Below are 19,842 nucleotides of genomic sequence, written 5' to 3' on the forward strand. Positions count from 1 at the left end.
CGGCATGGATAAAGACTTGCGTTAGACTGCACATCGTTATCGAAAAGTTGTCTGTAGCGGCTAAATAAATCATTATTCGAACTGATGGTGCACAATGGAATCAGAGACGGACAGATCTGTTGTAAATAGTCTTCATGAGAGGATGAGTGATAGCGAAGTTGTTATTCTACTGGTGGTTACTGGGAATGAAAGAAAAGGTCAAGAAAAATTTGCAGTATCGTTTCTTCAGGAATACAAATTAAAAGGTAACTGCTTATCGACACTGTGTTCAGAGTAAGATACCGTTCACTACGTTTCTCTGTAATCCGAGTGTGTTAACTTGTTTAGATGTTATTATACATGAGGGGAAACGAAGATGGCAGAGGTTAACCACAGCTTAAAAATGACACGGAAACCTAATAAACAAGAACGGATACCTGCGTCGAAAGTTCAGAATGAGTTAGAAATGTGTCTAAATGTGAAAAGAAGTCAAAGACAGTTGTGTAAGACGTCTTCGAGAGCTGAAGGATAAAAACCTGTCCACAGAGCTAACAATGAAGCCGAAAGAAATTTGGCGGTTTGTGAAACCAAACGATGGTAAAACCTAGCTAGTCACTTACTTACAAAGTTTCACTGAAATGAGTAATGATGAAACGATAGCTGATACCCTGAATACGTATTTTAGAATTCTAAATCACAGTATACCTAGTAGTCACCACTAGCGACCTACTATTTCTGCAGCAGGGCTGTTCCCCCAAATGAATCGTAACTGCACTAAAACGATAAGCTGCACCTCTGAGGCTAGCAACTTCTGACAACGCAATTCTCGTATTTTATTCTGGTCCACCGTCGTTCACAGGATGACGGTAACGGCACTACTTCCAAGTCGTACCATATTTTTAGTTATGTTCGCCTATCACTAGCTGATTCTGTTTGTGTCTCTTGTCGACGCTAAACTGACTTTACGACATTAGGATATGCTTTAAATACATCTGAAGACGCAAGAAAATGACCGAAATCAATAGCCTGGTACAATAAAATTTTTATTCACGACTGTGTAACACCTTGTGAAACTACTGATAACATCTAACATCCTTTTCCCTCTGCGCCTGCCTTCCTCCCGACTCTTCCAATCCCTAAGCTCAGAAAAAGTATCTAAATCTGTTGAAAATTCAGTCTTCTCAGCCAGCCATTGCTGTAGTAACAGAAAGTTTGTCTTATCTATAATTCAAGGACATTGTCATTGGTGAAAACGATCCACAATGCCACATGGCGCTAGGATTGTGGGGAAATCCTCCATCCCAGTCAGAAGGTCGCTAAGGCAGTAGCCCGGCTCCCGTGCTGCTCAGAATGCGTTCCGAAAATCCCGCTATGAATTGCGCCCTTCTAAACGAGCACAGTCGTCTGCCACAACGCAAATATTACTTTCCTTATTTAAATACTTACCGAATAATTACCTCTCTGACGACCTACCTCTCTCCGAATGGAAAACGTAAATGAATAAATGGAAGCCCAATGTAATCCAAGTAGTTCAAATACTTCATCACTTAGCTTGTAATAGAATAATGCGAACTACCATTCATTAAGGTACCCAATAATTCGCGCTGTTCACACAGGGGCTACCGAATAACCGCTGTTCTGATTATTTTATATTTTTAATATAAGTCAATGTATTTTCTCAGAAACAGGCAGAGCAACAACTACCATCCACAGGGAAAGGATGACGCTGCACGGTATCAGTATGGCACGAACTTAGTTTGTTCTTCTCGAGGATTCGCGAAATATGCTTGAGCTACGTATATAATCTATCTCAAGAAGTGGAGCTATTATCGGAGGTTCTGACGAAACTCATCTCTCGACCGGATATCAGACTTTTTCAATAGAAATGGAATGTGTTCCTCCAAGTGAGCTCTTTGGTGGCCAAATTTACCCTCTTCAGAAAAAGAGGAAAACGCCAGTGCCACCAGCATTTGGTACAACAGAGAGTAGCTGTGAAAGTTGAGAATACCGGGTGATGTGGCGCAGTGGTTAGCACACTGGACTCGCATTCGGGAGGACGACGGTTCAAAACCGCGACCGACCATCCCGATCTAGGTTTCCGTGATTTCCCTAAACGCTTCAGGCAAATTCCGGGATAGTTCCTTTGAAAGGGAAAGGCCGATTTCTTTCCCCATCCTTACCTAATCCGATAGGACCGAAGACCTCGCTGTTTGGTTCAAAATGGTTCAAATAGCTCTGAGCACTATGAGACTTAACTGCTGAGGTCATCAGTCCCCTAGAACATAGAACTACTTAAACCTAATTAACCTAAGGACATCACACACATCCATGTCCGAGGCAGGATTCGAATCTGCGAGTGCCAGACTGTAGCGCCTAGAACCGCTCAGTCACCCCGGCCGGTCGCTGTTTGGTCCTTCCCCCAAATCAACGAACCAATCAATCTGAATATTACAGCATTCTAAGCTTAATAATTCAAGATTACAAAATACTGACGCGAATTATTTAAATAAGAATGGAACAATTGATAGAAGCCGACGACTTTGGGGTAGATCATTTTAGGTCCCGGAGGAACAGAGGAACACGCAAGGCAGTACTGACCTAGCTCTAGGAAAAGGCAAACGTACGCATTTTGCATTTGTAAATTTAGAAATATTTTGACAATGTTGACTGAAAGACGCAAAATGTGGGGATAAGATATAGCGGTTATTTACAGCTTCTACTGGAAGCAGACTACAACTGTAAGGGTCTGAGTAAGTGAAAGCGAAGTAACAGTTTAGAATGGGGAGAGACTGGATTATGTATTATCACCAACGTCAGTGAGTCTGTACATTGAGCACGCTGTGAAGGAAACCAGGGATAAATTTGTCAAAGCGGTAGGTGGATCAAAACAAAATGTCCAGACACTCTGTGACCAAAATGGTACTGAAACAGAGGATGACAGACTAAAGGCCGAAATACTAAATGTCTTCTTCCAAAGCTGTTTCACAGAGGAAGACTGCACTGTGCTTCCTTCCCTAGATTGTCGCACAGTTGACAAAATGGTAGATGTCGAAATAGACGACAGAGGGATAGAGAAACAATTAAAATCGCTCAAAAGAGGAAAGGCCGCTGGTCCTGATGGGATACCAGTTCGATTTTACACAGAGTACGTGAAGGAACTTGCCCCCATTCTTGCAGCGGTGTACCGTAGGTCTCTAGAAGAGCGAAGCGTTCCAAAGGATTGGAAAAGGGCACAGGTCATCCCCGTTTTCAAGAAGTGACGTCGAACAGATGTGCAGAACTATAGACCTATATCTCTAACGTCGATCAGTTGTAGAATTTTGGAACACGTATTATGTTCGAGTATAATTTCTTTTCTGGAGACTAGAAATCTACTCTGTAGGAATTAGCATGGGTTTCGAAAAAGACGGTCGTGTGAAACCCAGCTCGCGCTATACGTCCACGAGACTCAGAGGGCCTTATACACGGGTTCACAGGTAGATGCCGTGTTTCTTGACTTCCGCAAGACGTTTGACACAGTTCCCCACAGTCGTTTACTGAACAAAGTAAGAGCATACGGACTATCAGATCAATTGTATGATTGGATTGAAGAGTTCCTAGATAACAGAACGCAGCATGTCATTCTCAATGGAGAGAAGTCTTCCGAAGTAAGAGTGATTTCAGGTGTGCCGCAGGGGAGTGTCATAGGACCGTTGCTATTCACAATATACATAAATGACCTGCTGGATGACATCGGAAGTTCACTGAGGCTTTTTGCAGATGATGCTGTGGTGTATCGAGAGGTTGCAACAATGGAAAATTGTACTGAAATGCAGGAGGATCTGCAGCGAATTGACGCATGGTGCACGGAATGGCAATTGAATCTCAATGTAGACAAGTGTAATGTGATGCGAATACATAGAAAGATAGGTCCCTTATCATTTAGCTACAAAATAGCAGGTCAGCAACTGAAGGCAGTTAATTCCATAAACTATCTGGGAGTACGCATTAGGAGTGATTTAAAATGGAATGATCATATAAAGTTGATCGTCGGTAAAGCAGATGCCAGACAGATTCATTGGAAGAATCCTAAGGAAATGCAACCCGACAACAAAGGAAGTAGGTTACAGTACGCTTGTTCTCCCACTGCTTGAATACTGCTCAGCAGTGTGGGATCCGCACCAGATAGGGTTAATAGAAGAGATAGAGAAGATCCAACGAAGAGCAGCGCGCTTCGTTACAGGGTCATTTAGTAATCGCGAAAGCGTTACGGAGATGATAGATAAACTTCAGTGGAAGACTCTGCAGGAGAGACGCTCAGTAACTCGGTACGGGCTTTTGTTAAAGTTTCGAGAACATACCTTCACCGAAGAGTCAAGCAGTATATTGCTTCCTCCTACGTATATCTCGCGAAGAGACCATGAGGATAAAATCAGAGAGATTAGAGCCCACACAGAAGCATACCGACAATCCTTCTTTCCACGTACAATAGAAGGGAGAACCGATAGAGGTACTCAGGGTACCCTCCGCCACACACCGTCAGGTGACTTGCGGAGTATGGATGTAGATGTAGATGAAAGATTAGTAAACGTCAGGGAGAAGAAATAAAAATTTTGAGGTTTTGCCGAAGACATTGTAATTCACATAGACGACAAAGGATTTGAAAAGTAAGTTTAATGGCGCAGTTAGTGGCCGAAAACAGGTTATAAAATGAATATCGACAAAAGCAAAACAAGGCTAATTGAATGCTGTTGGATTAACTCAAACGACGCTGCTGGAATTAGATTAGCTAAAAGTAGTAGCTGAGTTTTATAATTTGTATATGAAATGATGTCGCAGTTCCGAATATGGACAACCATCAGCTGTATAATGGAATGCCAGTGAAAATTTGTTCCGGATCTTGACCGCAACCCAGATTTCCCGCTCATGGCGAGCGATCGCCTCACCGTTAGGCAAGACCCAGACTTCCGTAGATCGTCGACCTTGTGCCTACATTTTCAATTTTAGCTGAAAGTCGCTTGCCCGGCGTCGGCGAATGAATACTATATTACAGTCTGAAGCAGCACTGCACTGTAATTCTGAACAACACAGGCACTGCAAGACTGGGCAAGTGATTTTTAATTAAAATGTGTCCCTTCTACGGGAATATACGTAATGAATCTACAAGTGCAGGCTGTAAACACATGGAAGTCTGCGTCTAGTCATGGAGCGTGCTCTGACAGCCTAATGGTAAGGCGAACGCTCGCAATAAGCGGGAAATTCGGATTCGAGTAGCGATCCAGCACAAAATTTCACTGTTGTCATTCCTTATTCGCAATTGTGAATACATTTCAGGTATTTCATAACGGCTGTAGACGCCGCAGTGCCTGTTTCTTCGGACATGCGGTACTTATGTCATATTCCTTCAGATATGAATGCAAGTTCAAATGGACGCAAGTCGCTGTAGTTATAAAGTGTTGCAGTAAATAAACTAGCACGGAGAACTGCGTCAAACCGGCCTTCAGGCAAACGCCTAGAACAACAAAAAAGAGAATATATGAGGACAAGTTCGGCTCGATTAGACAAATAATTTAAAACTTGAAGGCAATAATTAAGTTATAATTATAAAACTGATAGTTCGTTGGTGATTTTCAATATTCAAACGCAATAGGATACTTACGCAATATTGAATGAAAGCACACAGAGAAAACACACCACGAAGAAATGAAAAGAAGAAAGGAAGTGGCGATTTGCTTTGCAAGGGAACCATTATCCATGGACGAGAGAGAATGAAGGTGATATAAAGATGACAAAATTGTTTATCTACATGTTTTTCACTGATGTAGGACAACGTGTCACAAACAAATACACTCCTGGAAATGGAAAAAAGAACACATTGACACCGGTGTGTCAGACCCACCATACTTGCTCCGGACACTGCGAGAGGGCTGTACAAGCAATGATCACACGCACGGCACAGCGGACACACCAGGAACCGCGGTGTTGGCCGTCGAATGGCGCTAACTGCGCAGCATTTGTGCACCGCCGCCGTCAGTGTCAGCCAGTTTGCCGTGGCATACGGAGCTCCATCGCAGTCTTTTAACACTGGTAGCATGCCGCGACAGCGTGGACGTGAACCGTATGTGCAGTTGACGGACTTTGAGTGAGGGCGTATAGTGGGCATGCGGGAGGCCGGGTGGACGTACCGCCGAATTGCTCAACACGTGGGGCGTGAGGTCTACACAGTACATCGATGTTGCCGCCAGTGGTCGGCGGAAGATGCACGTGCCCGTCGACCTGGGACCGGACCGCAGCGACGCACGGATGCACGCCAAGACCGTAGGATCCTACGCAGTGCCGTAGGGGACCGCACCGACACTTCCCAGCAAATTAGGGACACTGTTGCTCCTGGGGTATCGGCGAGGACCATTCGCAACCGTCTCCATGAAGCTGGGCTACGGTCCCGCACACCGTTAGGCCGTGTTCCGCTCACGCCCCAACATCGTGCAGCCCGCCTCCAGTGGTGTCGCGACAGGCGTGAATGGAGGGACGAATGGAGACGTGTCGTCTTCAGCGATGAGAGTCGCTTCTGCCTTGGTGCCAATGATGGTCGTATGCGTGTTTGGCGCCGTGCAGGTGAGCGCCACAATCAGGACTGCATACGACCGAGGCACACAGGGCCAACACCCGGCATCATGGTGTGGGGAGCGATCTCCTACACTGGCCGTACACCTCTGGTGATCGTCGAGGGGACACTGAATAGTGCACGGTACATCCAAATCGTCATCCAACCCATCGTTCTACCATTCCTAGAACGGCAAGGGAACTTGCTGTTCCAACAGGACAATGCACGTCCGCATGTATCCCGTGCCACCCAACGTGCTCTAGAAGGTGTAAGTCAACTACCCTGGCCAGCAAGATCTCTGGATCTGTCCCCCATTGAGCATGTTTGGGACTGGATGAAGCGTCGTCTCACGCGGTCTGCACGTCCAGCACGAACGCTGGTCCAACTGAGGCGCCAGGTGGAAACGGCATGGCAAGCCGTTCCATAAGACTACATCCAGCATCTCTACGATCGTCTCCATGGGAGAATAGCAGCCTGCATTGCTGCGAAAGGTGGATATACACTGTACTAGTGCCGACATTGTGCATGCTCTGTTGCCTGTGTGTATGTGCCTGTGGTTCTGTCAGTGTGATCATGCGATGTATCTGACCCCAGGAATGTGTCAATAAAGTTTCCCCTTCCTGGGACAATGAATTCACGGTGTTCTTATTTCAATTTCGATTAGTGTATTTCCTATCTACAAGAACAAAAAACCTCTCTTTCCCGTTCCCTGCTTCCCATGGGACACTAAAAATGAAAAAGAGTTTCGAAAAAACTTACAGCAAGCAGTTTGTAACACAACATATAGCTAAATAGTCTATCACCCATTTCATTACTTAAAGGGCTTTCCGCGGCGTGATTCTATGGTTCAAAGGGCTCTGAGCACTATGGGACTTAACTGCTGTGGTCATCAGTCCCCTAGAACTTAGAACTACTTAAAACTAACTAAACTAAGGACATCACACACATCCATGCCCGAAGCAGGATTCGAACAATGGACCGCAGCAGTCGCGCGGTTCCGGACTGAGCGCCTTAACCGCTAGACCACCGTGGCCGGCGCGGCGTGATTCTGTTGGGAGATCATTTTTGTTACTGACTAGTGGAGATCCTTCTGCTTATTTGCGCCTTGGATGACACTGCACTGCCGGCCGTTGTGACCGAGCGGTTCTAGGCGGTTCAGTCCGGAACCGCGCTGCTGCTACGGTCGCAGGTTCGAATCCTGCATCGGGCAAGGAAGTCTGTGCTGTCCTTAGGTTGGTTAGGTTTAGGTAGGGCTAAGTCTAGGGGACAGATGACCTCAGATGTTAAGTCCCATAGTGCTCAGAGCCATTTTTGACAGTGCACTGTACCAGACTGCTCTGTAACAATCTGTTACAAAAAGCCGTGCACGGAAACGCGATTTTTCAGAAGATCATATGTCAGGTTCTGTTGATCATAGAGAAAAAGGGCAAAGTGTTTTGGATATCCATCGACCTGGCGACCATTTGTATACCAATCGCAAGAACGGGCATACTGTAGCTATCCTACATACCAGAGTCAAAATTTAAATGCTGCATACTTCCTGCAATTAGGAAAATTGAGCATACTATTTTGTTCTTTTGCACCATTTGTGATCTAGAGTACGCCTTAGACAGCTTATAAAAGTACCATTTGTTCATGGATGGCTCGCGAAAGAAACCCAGACAAATTATGATTTTCCAGTACTAAAAGTACCAATAGTGTCGATGGCCACTTCTATAGTAATTTCTGTTGATAGCAAATCGTCCAAATTTTTACAGTATGTTGTTAAGATGACACTGATGGGAACTTAGAGACTTTCTTCGATATCATTGTTCGTTATAGAGATCCAGAGGTTCATAATTACCGTACTTCCGCACATAAAACACGCACGTAAAATATGCACATCTAGTTTTAACTGAAGTAGTAAACACATGACAGGGATTCTGGGGTCATCGATAAGGTTCTATGTTCACCAAATTAGGTTTTTTGTCGCCATGTTTTCACCAATAAAACTTTATGACGCGCTTTCTCTATACAAAGGCCCTCTTGACCTGAAAATCATTCAATGGTGCCACCTGGTGGCATAAGCACCATACAAAAAAAATTGTCGTATGAAATTCTTTGAACTTTCAAATCAAATACCACACGTTTCAATACATGTAGGTACAGCCTAAAAATATTGTACATTTTTATGTAGGGTAGTGTAAAATGAACTTGCGTTGGATGGAAGACGATTTTGTATTAACCTTATACTATGCGTATATATTTGTTGTTCATATTGTTTATATATGTAAAAGTTTGTAAATGTGTCGAAGTATGTAAATAAAGTCAAAACTTTACTGATCTACGTAATTTGTTTTATTTAAGCAGCATACCCTCCTGTAACAAGCAAAAGAAGCGAACCAGTTGAGAAATGCTCTTGCGGACCACAAAAAAGGCGAATATGCTCCTCTTTAAAGGACTCTGACATAAATGAGGGGAACCAGCTGCCTCAAACCTCATTCAGCCTTCCTCACCAAAAAATTTCCCTTGCGAACATATTTTTATTCCGAGAGAGGTTAGCAGAGAGACAGTGACAATGAAAGAGAGAGTAGATGGTGGTAGTGGGAGAGAAAGTGGCAGTGAAAGAAAAACAGAGATGGACGAAGACTATAGCAGTGGGAGCCAAAGAGGGAGGAGGTAGTGATGTTTACTGAGAGTGGAAGTATAAGAGAGATGGATAGAGATATTACCACTGGCATCAAGAGAGGAACAAGACAGAGAAAATGAAAAAGACAGATGATTGGAGACCTTACACAGTCTAGGGGTTTGGAGCTCCTTACCTGGTTAACTTAAACAAGAAAATTTGCCGATTTTCCCCCATCCCCTTTACCCACTTGTTAATCTTTCCCAGTCTAGACGTCAAATCACCAAGCAAACCATCCTTAAGAGCATGCGTGGAGCTGAGACAACGCAGCTTGAAGAGAAAGATAGCAGACTGTAAGCGAGAAAGAAAGAGCCATTGGGAACGGAAGGCAAAAAAAATGGGACAAGGACGATTGGCAATGAGACAGAGAAAATGGTTCAAATAGCTCTGAGCACTATGGAACTTAACATCTGTGGTCATCAGTCCCCTAGAACTTAGAACTACTTAAACCTAACTAACATAAGGACATCACACACATCCATGCCCGAGGCAGGATTCGAACACGCGACCGTAGCGGTCGCGTAGTTCCAGACTGAAGCGCCTAGAACCGCTCGGCCATATCGGCCGGCTCTTTTGTGCTCCAACAGAAGCAATTTTCAGCTGGTATTTGGTGTACATCATGCTGTATTATATTTTATGTAAATATATTGCAATAATGCATAGGAATATCTAGTAGGAGGCTACATAAATGCTTTTGTTTCGTACGAAATGCTCAGCATTTGGTTTAAAGTTCTGTTATTGAATGAATACATCATTCGAACGAAATTTTTGAAAACAAGCTATATGTTTGTCTTCTTCGAAGAGGGTTTGGGCTAGGGAGTTTTAATGTCTGGTAATTTTAGTTAGATATGACTCAATGGAAGCTCATGTGTGGTGGAGCTAAGTGGACCCCATTCCACTTCATTATGAGAATCAGGTAGCTAGGTTTATAATTAAGGTTCTCTAATCTTAGTGAAGTCTATGGAGGCTGTAGAACTTGCTTGTATTTTCTTCAGTATACTATCATACTTTACGTTAGTCTGTCGATTCTCATGAGTTGTTAGTATCGATTTTCTTAACACCAAGTCAAAATATTTCTCAGCATCGATGACTGCCAGACAAAGTATTAGTTCATACTTGTTGTACCGATTTATGTGCCATCTGAAATCTAGCGAGTTGTGCACGAAGACAGAGTACTCATTCGATAATATCTTTTCACACGTCAGCACTTTTGTGTGATAGGACGTCTCAGGATTGCTGTACTAGGAAGACGCAGTGTGACTGTCTATCGGAGTGCGCTTCTTTCGTGAGTTGCATTACAAAGTGATACGTTTAGTGGCTAGGCTTGCCAGATGTGAACATACGGGGTTCCAGTTATCAATTTTGCTGACTAGCTCTTATTCCTCTACATCAGGCTATATTAGGATCCATTCTGCATTTGACGTTAATTATGCAACTGCTTGAATCACTACTGATACGCATTTCTTGTCACGAAAAATGTCTATACTAGCCTGTGAGCCACGCAAGAGTTTTCATCTCGTATAGATCATCAAAATTCAGAATGATGAAGGCATCCATATCCAGCTGCAGCGGTAGATGTTTAAATTTACTATTTAATTGTGTCTATATCTTATAAACTGAAGAAAGTTCTTTAATTTAACATGGGGTATTCAACAAGAAATACTTCTTAACCTTTTTACAGATACAGTGCGACCGAAGATTTTGTTGTCTTATTCCCTCATAAATCAGCGACCTGTAGCGGTGAGAAATGATACAGGGACGCTGTAAACAAGGTGATGTAATACGACGTATGAATATATCCTCTGTCAAAGAAAGGAATCGTAGATTGTGATCAATTCTTCATCAGTTTCCAGAAAATACCAAATACTTTCTTTGCATTTTGTACGAAACAAGCTGCATTTTTTTTTCAGATAACATTTCTTGTAAAGTTGTTTAATATTTGAGAGAATGCTCGATTCTTAAGAAAGAATCTAAATTCTGCAAACATTTTCTAATATATAGGAACACTATCTTTCCATTTTAAAGAAAATAACGCAATTTTTATGTAACAATGATCGAAACATCTAAGTGTACTGACTACATCTACTCACATTCGCAGTTAAACAACATTTATGTAACAATCGGTACCTCTCAACGCCTCGATAGCAACAGATAAGGAGTTTAAGTCAGTGATCGTAATTACAATAATAATTAAAAACCAATATCGAGCTGCGATATCCTATTTCGATGCAAGGCATTCGACTGCATTTTGAAAAGACAGCATATCAGAGATTCATTCCAGGCGCTAAAAGCCATAGTTTACCTAACTCCCACAAACCAACTAATACGCCCAAGTCCACATACTTTTATTCTATTTATTACAAAGATTAAGCAAAGTAAATACAAACTGATCATTGTAACAGTCCTTTACTTAAAAATACCACCCGTTTCGCCCACAGTACAGGATTACTTTTGCGAAGGTGATTCGTGGTAAAGACAATCTCATGTGATTTAGTATCCATTGCGGATACTGTTGTAATCTTAAAGCCATAAAATGTGGAAAAAGTAGATTGGAGGGACGCTGTACTTGTGTATGTGGATAAATCACCTCATGGATGTGTTGCTCTAAGTTTTTTACTTCCTCGCAGTGATGCTGCATTGACGTACAACAGACAGTGCAGGACGTAGCAGTGGATGTGGTGGAAGAGTGGTTGGGGATGTGGATTGGTAGCGCAAGTCGCTGAGATGGAGGTAATCTGACTGGTCATGTAATTGTAAGCTGGCTGTGCTAATCTGAACATCTGTTCACGCTGCAAGAGAATTACTCCTCTAGTCGTTACGAAATATGCAGGGTGAGTCACCTAACATTACCGCTGGATATATTTCGTAAACCACATCAAATAATGACGAATCGATTCCACAGACCGAACGTGAGGAGAGGGGCTAGTGTAATTGGTTAATACAAACCATACAAAAATGCAAGGAAGTATGCTTTTTAACACAAACCTACGTTTTTTTTAATGGAACCCCGTTAGTTTTGTTAGCACATCTGAACATATAAACAAATACGTAATCAGTGGCGTTTGTTGCATTGCAAAATGTTAATTACATCCGGAGATATTGTAACCTAAAGTTGACGCTTGAGTACCACTCCTCCGCTCTTCGATGGTGTGTAACTGATTTGACTGATTTATCGTGTAACCGAAGTTTAACGGATTCCTTCTAGCACTCACGCGGATGACCTCACACTTTTCACTATTTCTAAATTCTTCGGTGACAGCTATCCTATATATCATTCCTGGCCAAAAGAAGTCTGCTATTGTCAAACATATGCGTTTCCGAGAAAGTACGTTTGGAAAAGAGCTTTGTAAAGCAGTAAATATGGACGGACGGTGGGAAAACAGTAAAAGAAGAGAGTTGAAGCGTATGCACGTGGTGCTGTAAAAGGACCTTGAAAATTAAACTCAGTGATAAAATGAGGAATGGCGAGCTTCTTCTCACAATAGATGAAGGAACACTCATAAGAAGAAAGGACAAGATGGTACGACATTTGTAATGACGTCGCAGAATAGCTTTTCTAAGGTGTTTGAGAAAGTTGAAGAGGGTAAAAACTGCAGGAGAAGAAAAAGATTGCAATACATCCAGCAAACAGTTGAGAACGTTGGATGTAGGTGCTATGCTATTATGGAGAGTTTGGCACAAGATAGGAATTCGTGACGTCACATCAAACCAGTCGGAAGACTGACAATTTAAAAAAGTGGTCACCTCTAGATTTCGTTTTTCTTTTAAAAGAAAACTGTTCGATCTGACAATGTGATTTGTCTTCTTGGCAGCTTATGGTTTAGACATGTAAGCGTAAATTACACTCTGAGACGGAAATCAGTAGATGTGAGTTCAAATACGACAAATAAAAGATTAGAACGGATGGCTTGACATGAAGGGCAACAAAACGGGGCGTAGAATATCGTCGACATACCTCTATGCAGTAAATGTGCCGCGGTTGACAACCAAAGGGGCCCTGCTACAAAAATAAATGGCACGAGAGACGAGCACTCCTGACTGTCGGCCAATGTGGTAGCCGCGACGTCTGCAGCCACGTTTTCGGCGTGGAATCTCATTGACCTTGGTTGAATTTGTCTTCAGTGTTGAGTCCCGCTTCGAACTGAGCCCCGACGACCAACGAAGACATGTCGGGATACGCCCAGACAGCGATCTGTTACCAATTTGTTTGTCGTCCCACATACTGTCTGGCAAAAAGTTGAGACGGTTTCGGGTGTCATCTGATTTCATACCAGGACACCTTTGGTTGTCACCCACGGCACTCTTACAACACAGCGGTACGTAGACGATATCGTACGTTCTGCTTTCTTTTCCTTCATTGTAAGCCATCCTCGGCTTACATTTCAGCAAGATAATGCTCACTCGTACACGGCGAGAGTTCGTACGCTTGTCTTAGTGCTCGACAAACCCCGCCTTGGCCAGAAAGGCCGCGAGACCTCTCCGCAGTTGAGAACGTTTGGAGCATTATGGACTGAGCCCTCCAATCATCTCGTGATTCTGACAGTCTGACGCACCTATGTACAGAATTTTTCACGATGTCCCTCAGGAGGACATCCAACAACTGTGTTAATCAATCCCAAGCCGAATAATCGCTTGAGAAGTGCCAGAGGAGGACCAGCGCGTTATTGACTTGCTCAATTTGTAAAGCTTTTTCACTCGAATAAATCATCCAATTTTTTTGAAATTGTGGTCATTCATTTGCATGTTCATGTACCTCACATTTACCGATTGCTGTCCCGTTCGGATAATTCCTTCGTAGTGCGTCCTGCTCTTTCCCATAGAAAGTAAAATGGTAAGAGAAGTAATTGGTAACTATATCGTGGATATATTTTATGAAAACACACAGCGTGCACCACCGTAGCTCCTCAGTTAGTCAGTGCATGTCACAGATATCGATGTGGCCACCGGCAGGATGGGAATCTGCAATATTGACGCCCCAGGTCCTAGTGTAGGTACTGCCCGCATTATGATCATCATTATTGTTATTATTTAGCAGGGACATGTAAACCTCGGACAGCGTCGGTGGGGCATTATTTAATCAAGTGTCAATTTGCATGCCGATGCCGATGCCGGTGCATCTGCTGGCGGCGACTAAGCCTCGGTAATTAGACGCAGCATTGGCGGCGGCGGCGGCGGCGGCGGCGGCGGCGGCGGCAGCTAGCTGCTAGAGCACGCGCCGCTAACGATGTGGTCGTAATTCCCTGAGATCCCGGGAACTCAATTACGCGTCGCCGTATTTTGCGCGCAGCGCTGTCGCCGCCTTCGCCTATGAGGCGGCGCAGCTCGCCGCTTCTCTCCTCAGTGTCTGCCCCGTACATGCAGGACCGTACCACTCTGAAACTGTTTAACCCCAGAGAGCAGAGATATCAGCGAAACTCTACGACGGGATTCAGAGCCACTGATCTACTTCTCCGAAAGTAGTGATGCGCAGGGCACCTTCTACCTTTGACTGGAAAAAAAATTTCGTTTCCGGGCGAAGGCCTTGTGCACCGCGAAACTCTTAAAAATACGATTGCTTTGGTAACATCCACGTAAGCACTAAGCTCAAAATATTTCTGTCGTACTTCTCTCATCAGAATCAAAGGGTTTTCGTCAACGGAGAGAAAAGTAAATTATGTTTATGGTAAATCTTTGATTTTGCACAAATGGACTAGCATTGAATTTTTAAAAAAACCCAGACAATCTCGTTTTTTACCGTAAAAAAATACCCAACGCACAGGTACCCTAGTATACCAGCAAGAAATAATGAGCAGAGTAAAAAATTATAGGCTCTTAGGTGTAACCTTAATCTCGTAGAACCATGTAACAGACCAGGTAAAACGTTTACATTCAGCTATGTTTACCCCCCCCCATGAACCATGGACCTTGCCGTTGGTGGGGAGGCTTGCGTGCCACAGCGATACAGATGGCCGTACCGTAGGTGTAACCACAACGGAGGGGTATCTGTTAAGAGGCCAGACAAACATGTGGTTCCTGAAGATGGGCAGCAGCCTTTTCAGTAGTTGCAAGGGCAACAGTCTGGATGATTGACTGATCTGGCCTTGCAACATTAACCAAAACGGCCTTGCTGTGCTGGTACTGCGAACGGCTGAAAGCAAGGGGAAAATACAGCCGTAATTGTTCCCGAGGACATGCAGCTTTACTGTATGATTAAATGATGATGGCGTCCTCTTGGGTAAAATATTCCGGAGGTAAAATAGTCCCCGATTCGGATCTCTGAGCGGGGACTACTCAGGAGGTGCAATAAGCTTTTTCTGGAGATACTAGATGGTATCAGATAGATTATATAATGGTAAGACAGAGATTTAGGAACCAGGTTTTAAATTGTAAGACATTTCCAGGGGCAGATGTGGACTCTGACCACAATCTATTGGTTATGAACTGTAGAGTAAAACTGAAGGAACTGCAAGAAGGTTGGAATTTAAGGAGATGGGATCTGGATAAGCTGAAAGAACCAGAGGTTGTACAGAGTTTCAAGGAGAGCATAATGGAACAATTGACAGGAATGGGGGAAAGAAACACAGTAGAAGAAGGATGGGTAGCTTTGAGGGATGAAGTAGTGAAGGCAGCACAGGATCAAGTAGGTAAAAAGACGAGGGCTAGTAGGAATCCTTGGGTAACAGAAGGAATATTGAATTTAATTGATGAAAGGAGAAAATATAAAAACTCAGTAAATGAAGCAGGCAAAAAGGAATACAGACGTCTCAAAAATGAGATGACAGGAAGTGCAAAATGGCTAAACAGGGATGGCTAGAGGACAAATGTAAGAATGTAGAGGCTTATCTCACTAGGGGTAAGATAGATACTGCGTACAGGAAAATTAAAGAGACCTTTGGAGAGAAGAGAACCGCGTGTATGAATATCAAGAGCTCAGATGGCAACTCTGTTCTAAGCAAAGGAGGGAAGGCAGAAAGGTGGAAGGAGTATATAGAAGGTTTATAGAAGGGCGACTTACTTGAGGACTATATTATAGAAATGGAAGAGGATGTAGATGAAGACGAAATGGGAGATACGATACTGCGTGAAGAGTTTGACAGAGCACTGAAAGACCTGAGTCGAAACAAGGCCCCCGGAGTAGACAACATTCCATTAGAACTACTGACGGCCTTGGGAGAGCCAGTCATGACAAAACTCTACCAGCTGGTGAGCAAGAAATACCCTCAGACTTCAAGAAGAATATAGTAATTCCAGTCCCAAAGAAAGCAGGTGTTGACAGATGTGAAATTACCGAACTGTCAGTTTAATAAGTCACAGCTGCAAAATACCAATGCGAATTCTTTACAGACGAATGGAAAAACTTGTAGATGTTTGGATTCCGTATAAATGTTGGAACACGTGAGGCAATACTGACCTTACGACTTATCTTAGAAGAAAAAAATAAGAAAAGGCAAACCTACGTTGCTAGCATTTGTAGACTTAGAGAAAGCTTTTGACAATGTTGACTGGAATACTCTCTTTCAAATTCTGAAGGTGGCAGGGGTAAAATACAGGGATAGAAAGGCTATTTACATTTTTACAGAAACCAGATGGCAGTTATAAGAGTCGAGGGACATGAAAGGGAAGCAGTGGTTGGGAAGGGAGTAAGACAGGGTTGCAGCCTCTCCCCGATGTTATTCAATATGTATATTGAGCAAGCAGTAAAGGAAACAAAAGAAAAATTCGGAGTAGGCATTAAAATTCATGGAGAAGAAGTAAAAACTTTGAGGTTCGCCGATGACATTGTAATTCTGTCAGAGACAGAAAAGCACTTGGAAGAGCAGTTGAACGGAATGGACAGTATCTTGAAAGGAGGATATAAGATGAACATCAACAAAAGCACAACGAGGATAATGGAATGTAGTCAAATTAAATCTGGTGATGCTGAGGGAATTAGATTAGGAAATGAGACACTTAAACTAGTAAAGGAGTTTTGCTATTTAGGAAGTAAGATAACTGATGATGGTCGAAGTAGAGAGGATATAAAATGTAGACTGGCAATGGCAAGGAAAGCGCTTCTGAAGAAGAGAAATTTGTTAACATCGAATATAGATTTATGTATCAGGAAGTCGTTTCTGAAAGTATTTGTTTGGAGTGTAGCCAAGTATGGAAGTGAAACATGGACGATAACTAGTTTGGACAAGAAGAGAATAGAAGCTTTCGAAATGTGGTGCTACAGAAGAATGCTGAAGATAAGGTGGATAGATCACGTAATAATGAGGAGGTATTGAATAGGATTGGGGAGAAGAGAAGTTTGTGGTACAACTTGACTAGAAGAAGGGATCGGTTGGTAGGACATGTTTTGAGGCATCAAGGGATCACAAATTTAGCATTAGAGGGCAGCGTGGAGGGTAAAAATCGTAGAGGGAGACCAAGAGATGAATACACTAAGCAGATTCAGAAGGATGTAGGTTGCAGTAAGTACTGGGAGATGAAGAAGCTTGCACAGGATAGAGTAGCATGGAGAGCTGCATCAAACCAGTCTCAGGACTGAAGACAACAACATGTTTACCTTTAGAATAATGGCCAACTTTGTGAATATGAAAGTCACTAAGTTAATATATTTCGCATATTTTCATTGACCGATGTCTTATGGTATAATATTCTGCGGTAAATCTTAGTTTAGGCAACAATATTCAATTGCACAAAAGAAAGTAATCAGTATGATGGCCGCACCTCTATATGCAGCTTGGAATATTAGCCACAGCCTCACAGTTCATTTATTCACTTCCAAAATTTCTTATAAACACTATCTGGATTAGAGAGATGGAGGTATTCGCAAATATAACACTAGAAGGAAAACTATATGCATTTACCTTTAGTGAGTTTAACTTCTGCACAGAAAAAAGTGAAACATGCAACTATAAAATTCTGTTATAATATAACGATCGATATGAAATGTTTGAAAAAGGGCAGGAGCGTTTTCAAATGTCGATTAAGGATGTTACTCCTTAAAAGCTCCTTCTTTACAGTAGAGTAATTTTTGAACAGAAATAACTAGTTACTTTTACCGCAAAAGCTGTAAATGGCCAATATGTTGATCTGTAGTATTTTTCCATCCTCTCTTTAGATATATCCGTGTCCCTCTTAAAAACGTCAAGACGCCTTTTGCTCCGGTGTTTCATTTTGTAAATAAAAACCCCCATTTTACTGGGTGTAACGTACTTTCTTTGTTCGAGATGTGTTTCGCCATTATTTTAAGGCATCTTCAGTGGAACCTACAATGACACATTATTGTTTTGATATGTGATATTTGTAGACTGTAAAACTGTTTACATCTTTTTTACGTAAATAAATGATTACTTACAAGTTCAAATGGGGTTAACATCTGAGGTCATCCTAGAACTCAGAACTACTTAAACCTAAATAACCTAAGGACGTCACACACATCCATGCCCGAGGCAGGATTCGAACCTGCGACCGCAGCGGTCCCTCGGTTCTAGACTGAAGCGCCTAGAGCCGCTCGGCCACACCTGCCGGCTACTTACAAGTAGTCTTTATGTTATCAAGAGAGATTAACCATATCGACTGGTACAAATTAAGGAATTAAATTAGAGTAGTTATACTAACACTGTTTAACGCACTAGAGGAACTGAAAGTTATCAAAAAAAGAAAGAGAAAAAAAAAAAGAAACTGACCAAACGAAGTCTCATCAACACAACATTAAGTGTTAAATTGTTGTGAGACCTTTCCCAATCGTTCAAAATCAAAGCAGGAGTGGAGATGAGATGAATTATCTTAGTTACTGTTCACTTTAGTTCTTATGAAAGTGATCACAAAACAGCAAAATGAAAGTAATGGTGTAAGTGGAGAGTGCAGAGTTTAAGTGAAACAAGTTCATATTTGGGTATTTTTCAATATAACCGACCATTCTGTCGTAAAAACTTGTTGCTATCAGTATGGTATTGAAAGAATTCTATAGTTAAATTTTTAGCCACCAGATGGAATTACACCACTTTACTCACAAATACAGACAATTGTTCCCAAGATATGTTTATAGAGTCCACAATTGTCTTGTTTCATAACACTTTCAGATTTGTTGTGTACCTTCTTGGTTTAAATGTTTTGCTAGCAACCAGCAGAACTTATGTTTTTGATTCAATGTTTTGATGAAGAAGGAAACGTAAAACAACCGCGTTTCTTATCAGCAAGTATTTAAGAAAGAATGCGTGAAACTTCAGACATATTGTTATGTTTTCTGACAAGTTCACGGGACAAAATTGGAGCATCAAAAAGTTCCAAACTCTACTCAAACGAGAGCAGGTTTCTGAAGTGTGGGCTTGAAAATCCTATAATCATGGCATTCATTCTTGCCTAACGATGATGGCTTCGGTATAACCGAAGAAACCTAGTAAAAGAACAACAGATTTACGTGCCAGAGGATTGGGTCAAAATCATAAAATCGGCGAAGAGGAATAAGCCAAAATTCATAGTTTTTTGGTGTTCAGAAATGAACTTCTGAGCAAAACAACTTCGGAAAACTATAAAACTAAAGGAACACACAAGGACAGTATGTCAATTGGACGAACGTATTGTTGGCTGGGATTTGTAAAAGGCTCACTCTTAGCGTACAACGAAACTTCCAACGGACTTTGTACTA

General features: G+C 42.4%; 1 protein-coding gene across 1 annotated transcript in view; it reads right to left on the bottom strand.

Moving 5' to 3' along the window:
• Nucleotides 1-14,304: 14,304 nt before the first annotated feature.
• The window catches only part of LOC126355475 (uncharacterized), a 52,910-nt gene continuing 47,372 nt past the window's right edge, over nucleotides 14,305-19,842 (bottom strand). The window contains exon 4 of the mRNA XM_050005792.1: nucleotides 14,305-14,430. Within this exon, the coding sequence (XP_049861749.1) occupies nucleotides 14,305-14,430 (126 nt within the window). The remainder of the gene's footprint in view (nucleotides 14,431-19,842) is intronic.

This window comes from Schistocerca gregaria, chromosome 3, assembly GCF_023897955.1.
Source record: "Schistocerca gregaria isolate iqSchGreg1 chromosome 3, iqSchGreg1.2, whole genome shotgun sequence".
Classification (NCBI taxonomy): Eukaryota; Metazoa; Arthropoda; class Insecta; order Orthoptera; family Acrididae; genus Schistocerca; species Schistocerca gregaria.